This window comes from Pteropus vampyrus, unplaced genomic scaffold (assembly GCF_000151845.1).
Source record: "Pteropus vampyrus isolate Shadow unplaced genomic scaffold, Pvam_2.0 Scaffold307, whole genome shotgun sequence".
NCBI lineage: Eukaryota > Metazoa > Chordata > Mammalia > Chiroptera > Pteropodidae > Pteropus > Pteropus vampyrus.
Window position 1 is genome coordinate 217,805 of NW_011889088.1, and position 8,758 is coordinate 226,562.

Sequence of the window (8,758 nt, forward strand, 5' to 3'; positions counted from 1 at the left end):
AAAGGGGTAGTTTTTATGTATTGGTAAAGATTATCTTCAAGATAATGAAAATATGTTTTTTGTATGAAAAGGACTTGAAAAAAATCCATAAGAAACTGATAACATTAGAGTACTTTGGGGAAACCAGGTGGGTTTTGGGGTTTATGGATGAGACAGACTTTATGTTGTATTTTGTACCCATGAGTATTATCTATTTAAAGAATAAAATTTTGATTTAACAAACAGGTTGAAGGGAATAGGTCCTATAAAATGTCACTTGGTTAAGTCTGTGGTCTTTCAATAAAGATAGAAGAAAAATAATATTACCGAAGGAAGAAAATGCTAATTATTTTCATGTTTGTTAGGTGGAAGTTTAGCTGATGCCATAAGTAAAAACTACAGAAGCATGAGTTACTTTACAGAAGCGGAGTTGAAGGATCTTCTTTTGCAAGTTGGCCGGGGCTTGAGGTATATTCATTCAATGTCTTTGGTTCACATGGATATAAAGCCTAGTGAGTATTACAAATCCTCTGCTTTATTTTTGGGATTATAGAGAATAAATGACTTCATTAAAACAATATGAAAATATGTACATGTTAGTATGTTTTTTCATTGTTTAAAAAACCTTTGGCTAACTTATTAGTATTGTGTTATGATTTCCATTCATCATCTCTTGTTATCTCAAAAGATTTGATTTAATGAATTCATTTTTATTGAAAGCTGGAAAAAATTGGCATCTTGTGCAAAATACATAGTGTCGAAGTGGGACGCTGATGGGGGGAGACTAAGAACCTGTGTTTAAAGCCCCTTTTTGTACTAGGCTATAGAACCATAGTTAGAAATTAATGCCGATGCTATCAGGGTTATTATAATAAATAATATAGTAAACTGAGAAATGTAAAAATGTTTTGAAAGCTTAAATACTATACAAACATATTTCTAGTCTGTAAAAGAAATCATAACATTGTTATTGTATGACTTAAAACAATACCATGTATTATGATTATAGCTATAAAAAAGGTACGTGAATTAGGGCTGGAGAGTATAAGAATATAGTGGTTTTACTTTTTTTTCTTTACTGTTAGGCTATTTTTCAGCTAAAAAATTTTTATGCATAAAAAAAAGTAGACTTGACTGTACTGTGACTCAGAACATAAGTATTCTTTCAAAGGCTTATAAGATTTCAAACTGCAAGAGCCATGGTACTAATCAAGGTGTAGGCTTAAATCTTAGCTTAAATTGAAACAAAATTTTATCGCAGAAACAGTAATGAGTACGTTGTAAAAATATTTTTAAATATAGGCAAGCCAGACTAAAAAAAAATTAAATAGCCTACTCTTCTATTAATCTTTGGAACTATAGTTATAAAATAATGTCAGTGCTGCTAACAGGGTTATTAGAATAAAAAGAAATGTGAAAATGCTTTGATAACTTAAGTACTTTACAAAGATGGTGGTATTTTTAGCTTATAAAATACCATGAAAATGGTATAAGCATGATTATCTTGCATTAAAAAAGGATTCAAGTGAATCTTACAGTAACATCCTAGTGTAAATTTCTCATTTTGTCAAAGTAACACGATAATGTACACACCGTTTCATAATTTTTTTAAAGTCAACTATCTCTACTTTTCCATTTCAGTAAATTTTCATCTCATCTCATCACGAGATCATATTAAAATTTTTTCCAGTTAACCCAGGTCATTAAGAGTTGATTTGTCCAAACTAGTATCTATTTCAGGGACCATGCATTATATCTAGTTATGTCCATTTTTCTTTTTTAGGTTTTACCTTGCCCTTATAAAATAATAATGTAGACCTTGTCTTATAAGACCTTCTAGATTTGAATGGTTGCTTCCTTGCATCATTTAGCTTATTCCTTTGTCCCCTTTATTTCCTATAAATGTAATGTTAAAACTAAAAGGTTAATGGATTCAAGTTAAACATTTCAGAGATAGGTGTTTTTAAGTTGAATTTAACTAGTTCGTTTTTTTGTTGTTTTTTTACCTATGGAAATGTATATGATCCATGAGAATTCAAGTCATTTTACACAGTTTATTTTAATTCTGTAGGTGAAGTTCTTATCTGTATATTAACAACTCATTAAAATTGTTATTTCCAAAATGAAAAATTATATTTTGACTGATGGCAGTAAATGAATTAGTAAGGTTTGCCTATATTCACATCTTGTATTATGTCAGACAAACTTAGTAGACCCTTACGTTGTAATTACAAAAGTTGAAAACATTAAGGCATGTGTAGTTTTAAAATTTCCAATTTACAAATATCACCATAAAATAAGTTGACCTATAAATAAAGTGAACCGGAAAGATGACACCAGTGAATAGAAGATTTATAAATTTAATACTATATTGATAAAACTATTAAAATGAAATCTGCCACTAAAACTTATGTTAATCATGAGCTTACCCAAATTTGGAAGAAAAAAGTGTAAAGCTGCAATAGTGAACCACAAAGCCACATTGGGATATAGATTTCTGCATGGTCAGCAAAACTCAATAGCTACGTGACTATTCTTTTCACACCAGCCTTGTAGCATTAGATAAAATTTGTGCTTCGGCAGCATCTCAGATTATTGTGTTATTGTCCTTTGTATTGTTTCTAAGTAATTAAAACTGCTGAAAATCAATACATAGATGAGAAGGACCTAATGCAGTGGTTCCAAGTGTTCAAGGAATAGGGGTAGGCCAGAAAATACATTCCTAGGAAATAATACAGCCCCAGTTGCTATCCCTTGAGATTCTTACTCGCATTGGGTTTGGGGTAGAATGTATGAGAATATATATATTTAAAAGATTTCTGGATGATTCTGATGTATGGCCTTGTTTGTGAACTTCGGCTAATGTGGCTTACGTAAATAACTGTTTGACAGGTAATATTTTCATATCTCGAACCTCAATCCCAAATGCTGCCTCTGAAGAAGGAGATGAAGATGAGTGGGTATCCAACAAAGTTATATTTAAAATAGGTAAGAAAGAAAGATAACCAGATTATTACCTTAAAATAAAGAGAGAGACTATTATGTCTTAACACTTAGCTATTTTTTTTAATCTTCTAGGTGATCTTGGGCATGTAACAAGGATCTCTAGTCCACAAGTTGAGGAGGGTGATAGCCGTTTTCTTGCAAATGAAGTTTTGCAGGAGGTAGTTTTTCTCCTTTAATAATGCCATTTGCTTTGTAACATTTATCAGTTGATAGGGTGTAAATGCAAATGTATTAATATTTAAGATAATAACTAGTAGAATGGTATTATAAAATAGGAAGTCTAAACCATCAACTGGGGTATTTAGTTTAGTAAACGTCAGTAAAGGCAGAGATTTATATTTAGCAATGATGGAGTTGTAGTAAAAGAAGTTCCCATATACTACTAGTGGAACTTTAAAATGGTATAGTTTTTTTGGACATCAAAGTATTATTCATATCTCAACATTTTAAAATCACATACCTTTGACCCAGAAATTCCATTTCTAAGTGTCCTTCCTACAGAAATATTCATATACAAACAATATAAATAAGTACTTAGCAATATGGAAATGATTAAATTGTGGCATGTAGTTAATAATGCCATTTCAAAAAGCATGTGATGAAATATTTGTCAATGAGAATTTTGAATGAAAATAGAACAAGTAGAACAAATAAATTGTTGTAAGATCCCATCAATTTTCTTGTGTATGTTTGTATCTTAGATGTACATGTGCATTTGTAACTTGTCAAATATGTATGTTTTGTGCTTTTATATGAATGCTCCTAGAGGGATAGAAGTTTCTTCTGTGTTGAATTGGGTAGTGATAAAGAGGAGGCATTCACTTTTAGAAATGTATATATCAACCCCTACTCCCAGAGTGTATTACTTTGTAATTAGAATAATTTCCCCAATTTAGCTCGTTCTCTGAATAGGTCCTAAATTTAAATGTGGCATTGGACATTTTAATTTAGTCCCATTTCTCACCTAAGTCATTATTGAGGTGTAATCTTACTTTATTTTTATATTTCTTTTTTTTTTTTTTAAACAGAATTATACCCATCTACCAAAAGCAGATATTTTTGCCCTAGCCCTCACAGTGGTATGTGCTGCTGGTGCTGAACCTCTTCCCAGAAATGGTGACCAATGGCATGAAATCAGACAGGGTAGATTACCTCGGATCCCACAAGTGCTTTCCCAAGAATTTACAGAGTTGCTAAAAGTGAGTATTTTATATATGTAGCACTATTGACATGGTTCAATATTAAGTCATGTCTTTACCTTAAATTTTACTTTTTTTAAGATTATGATTCATCCAGATCCAGAGAGAAGACCTTCAGCGATGGCACTGGTAAAGCATTCAGTATTGCTATCTGCTTCTAGGAAAAGTGCAGAACAATTACGAATAGAATTGAATGCTGAAAAGTTCAAAAATTCACTTTTACAGAAGTAAGTGAGGGTTTTTTGTATTGCTTTTACTTTCTTGTTTTAAGTAATTCATAAAATTTAATGAAAGATGATTAGGCTTAAAGTTTGGGGACTTCTGCCTATAAATTTGTGTTAAGACCAGCATATATTTGCAAGTGATGATAATCCCAAGCCCCTAAATCATAGCAAAAGCTAAATGAGCCTGTACTGTTTTTTTTTTTACCCCCAAACTCAGCATAAATTAACATTTTCATTGAAACATTCTGTTCTTATTTTTGTGAAAGGGTGAAATTAATGTCGATTAGATTAGTAGCTGATTTTTCATATTTGATGTGAATGACCTTTGACATTTTCAGAAAACTGGTTAGAATAATAATTCTAATTTATTTTTGCTTTATTGCTACCATTTTAAGTCAAATCTAATGGAACTGAATTGAAACATGAAAGGGTTTATTCGCCACTTGTTTGATAGCCATCATTATTCATACAAATAGGAATTTGAAGTTTTTTTGTTTGCTTTAATTAAAACCCAGTCATTACTAACAGCTTTATTGCTGGTTTCTAAGTGTGTATATTTTAATTCTGAAAGCACAAAATAATTTCATAAATTTAAATTGTTTGAGCAGAAGCTAAAGTTTCATATTGTATTTTTCCTTGCCTCAATCATATCTTAGAATAATGATGACATGCAAAGATCTGGTAATATAGTTTGTGGTTGACCTCTTAGGATCCCTTTCTAGGATTAATACAGGAGGTGAAAAGTCTTGTTTTCTGTTTTTATGTTCTTAGAGAACTCAAGAAAGCCCAGATGGCAAAAGCTGCAGCTGAGGAAAGAGCACTCTTCACTGACCGGATGGCCACTAGGTCCACCACCCAGAGTAATAGAACATCTCGACTTATTGGAAAGAAAATGAACCGCTCTGTCAGCCTTACCATATACTGAACTACTCATTTCCCACCTCCCCCCAAAAACTGTGACAAGAGGAAGCTAGGTTGAAATCACTGCTAGAATCCAGTTTGCAATTTCTTAAAATCGGTGTCAGTAGTTTTACTGAAATGCCTTTTAGGACTTTTATTTGTGAATTACAGTTAAAAGCTGTATTTTGACTAGTGCTCTATCAGGCTTTCGTTAGTCTTACCAGTCAATCTGTCTTCTGTAGGATGTCAGTCACTGTTGGATGTTACATCAGCCTTTCCAGGGTTAACCACTGTGGTGGTGTGCTGCTTATTTTTTGCTGTTGCATTGTAATAAAAGGTATCCTTCCTTGTAGTGACCTGTAAAAAGGGCTCAAGGGCTTTATTACAAACATTCTCCCTTTGAAAAGGGAAATGCTAAGAGACTAAGTTACTTCTCAGCCTTCAATGTACCTGTGTGTCATTCTTATATTTCTTTTTTTAATTGTGAATTATACTTGTATATCCAACTGGGAGCACTTTGTAGGCACTGTATGAACCATGGAATGATAATTCTGTGGAAGTATTGCCTTGTGAATTTGCTGCTATTTTAGTTTTGTCTTTGCTGTAAAATTGTAGCATTAAACAATCATTGTTGTTAATAGGCTTTCTTTTGGAAACAATTATGTGAAATATATAGCTGCTCTTGATGAAAAGCAGCTATTTGCCTTTCTTTTTCTTTGAACTTTGAAGCTAGTGCATTGGAGAAATGCACCTTTTTCCCCCTTTGGAATGCTGTATTAATGTAGTATAATTACTGGTTTTGTAATTTTTCCTGATAATGCCCTTCCTGGACTCTTTAAAAATGTTTTCTCCCTCTCCACCCAAGTTTTGTACTTGATTGTATTGTTAGTCTGTTTTTAACTGTTTTGCCCAGTTTCTCTTCAATATTTGTGTATATAAACTAATCTTGATGATACTGTACATAGCTGTTTGAAATGCCAGAATGACTTCTGACTATTCCAAGCTTTTCACAAAATAATATTTTATCTGTGGTGAGCCATTTGACAAAATATACAGGCTAACAGATATTGGAAAAAGATGTTGGAAAAAAGAATTTGTCTGTTGTTTGTTTTCCTATTAATTTTGGTTTGAAACATGTTTGCACTTGTCTGTTTGACTTGTGTTTTATTAACATTGATTGGCATATTAAAAGTCACTCTGAGCTTACCTTAATTGTTTAAATCTTTGTGATACTTGTTTTCTATTTTATCTCCACTGTTTAAAATTTAGTATGTATGAAGTACTAAAAGGATGACTCATTTTTGATAGAATATGAAACGTTGATTATTTAATAAGCTTTAGTCCACATTAGTTACATTTTGGAATTTTAAAATCTACCAATGAATATTTTAAATTTGTCGTAAATATTTAATATTACATTATATTGCATAGTATGCTTTTGATCTGCTAGAAATAGAATAACGTAGTTTAAAATAGCTTTAGATTTTTAAGTGAATATAATATGACAACTTTATAATTTGAACTGAGTTACAGAGCTTTAAGGTGGGGAGAGTTTTAACTCACTAAATTAGGCTGGATTTTAAGACGTGAGAGTTCAAATTTAAGTGTTACACAGTACTAATTCCATGTGACATCTTTTTCTGATGTAGATTAGAACCAGAGTAAGCAATGAAAGCCTCTGAACAGATAAAATGGATGTCACAAAATCCTTGTGGATTTTTATCATGGGTACATCATTTCTCTTGATTAGGGACTATTCGTGCCATAATCATAGTTCTAACAAACATGATTATTTTATCTTTCTAGCCTATGACATGTTAAAAAGCACAACTTTGAGGTGTGAGGAATTGGTGCAGACAGATAAATTAGATATAAAAGCTGATATGTGGGGGTGACAAACCTAAGAAACTGCATAGGTCGGAGCAGCAGGTAACTCATGTTTCAGTAGCCACTGAAGACAGCTATAAAAAGTATGATAAATGGTGTTCATTAGGTTCATTTTTCTAGTGCACTAGCTTCAAAGAAAATCAAGATTTTCATCAAAATTTGCAGTTGATTTTTTACATGTTTAAGAACATTGAGTAGAAAATATCTGGTTTTCAAAGGAGGAATTCTTGAGCCATCTGAAAGCTGATAGAGTTGAACTCATGCCAAACAGAATACTTAAGGTTGCATCTTTTCTGTGTGCTAACTAGTAGACCAAAGACCAGTAAGAAATAGTCTGCCCATTAGAGACTCAGGATAAAATAGAGGAGACCCATGAAAAAATAAAATGACAGTAAAATGTGATAAGTGCTATGTTGGGGGGGATTCTACAAGATAAGAGTGAGGGCTTAAAGGACATACATACCTTGGGATGATGCTGGTAGATTAGAGAATGGATCCAGGGAATTAGACTGGTTTCAAAGCCATAGTAGTACTAACTCAAGGTAAGAGTAAGGACGACCTGCACTAGAACCCCTATGGATGGAAAGTAGGGGGTAGAGTTTTCGTTAGATGAGAACACTGCACATTCAACAGTTTTTGTTTGTTTTTATAACAGAATGAGAACTTAGCAACATCAGGTGGAAGCTGCAAGTGCTAATATCGAAGCATTGAAGAATTTTCCAGAAAATGTAATTAAAATGCAGAGGCCTATTACTGTTTGAGACAGATATTTAACATTGATGAAACTACTTTTTTGGAAAGCTGACTTTAGTAAGGAAGAACATTTTTAAATATTGACTATGCAGTTGGATAGGAGGAATCACATATTGCAATTGACTGCAAATTGAAACTTGACTTACCTTTAACTTAATCTTGCCAAGAATCCAAGCCAATCCCCTTTAATGAACTAATGTCTTTTGAAGAGCCAGTTCTCAAGATTTGATTCATTCTATTTCGTTCCAGAGGTCAAGAAATAATGGCATTTAAAAATTTGATAACAGCTGGGTTTGGGTAATGCTTTAGGCTGTCTCCTAATTCTTAGGCAACAGCATCCTGACAGTATTCCTCAACATTCACCTCCACAGAGCATCTCACTGACTTTAACCAACAGATCAAATAAGTTGTTACATCCTTAAGGTACTTTTATTTGTGAACATTTTAAAGGCCAATTAAAGCAAATCAACAAGGACGATGGATCAAAAAAGAATTTTGGAAATGTTTTGGATATTGTGAAAATCATAGGTGAAGCCTGGAACTAGGAATTTAGAGGAAACTGCCTCATTCGGTATTTTGAAGGCATTTGTATTACTGTAAAAAGCATCACTGAAACTGATTGACAATGCAGTGAGTGGATCTAGAAGTTTCTCCTACACACCTGGTTGTATTGTTAGAAATTTCTCAGAAGCTCAGCAAAGCAGATTTTATAAAAACGGAAGAGTAAGACATCATTGAAACTCTCAACCAGTTAGCTTTTAAAAACTTTGAGAGGCATTCATCTGAACATCGTTGAACTTTTCTTTGTGG

General features: G+C 32.6%; 1 protein-coding gene across 1 annotated transcript in view; it reads left to right on the plus strand.

Annotated features, from left to right (window-relative positions):
- WEE1 (WEE1 G2 checkpoint kinase) overlaps nucleotides 1-6,529 on the plus strand; it is a 13,866-nt gene extending 7,337 nt beyond the window's left edge. Inside the window, exons 7-12 of the mRNA XM_011377243.2 lie at nucleotides 345-491; nucleotides 2,872-2,967; nucleotides 3,058-3,143; nucleotides 4,014-4,184; nucleotides 4,266-4,411; nucleotides 5,180-6,529. Coding sequence (XP_011375545.1) covers nucleotides 345-491; nucleotides 2,872-2,967; nucleotides 3,058-3,143; nucleotides 4,014-4,184; nucleotides 4,266-4,411; nucleotides 5,180-5,333 — 800 coding nt within the window. The 3' untranslated portion in view covers nucleotides 5,334-6,529. The remainder of the gene's footprint in view (nucleotides 1-344; nucleotides 492-2,871; nucleotides 2,968-3,057; nucleotides 3,144-4,013; nucleotides 4,185-4,265; nucleotides 4,412-5,179) is intronic.
- The last annotated feature ends 2,229 nt before the right edge of the window (nucleotides 6,530-8,758 follow it).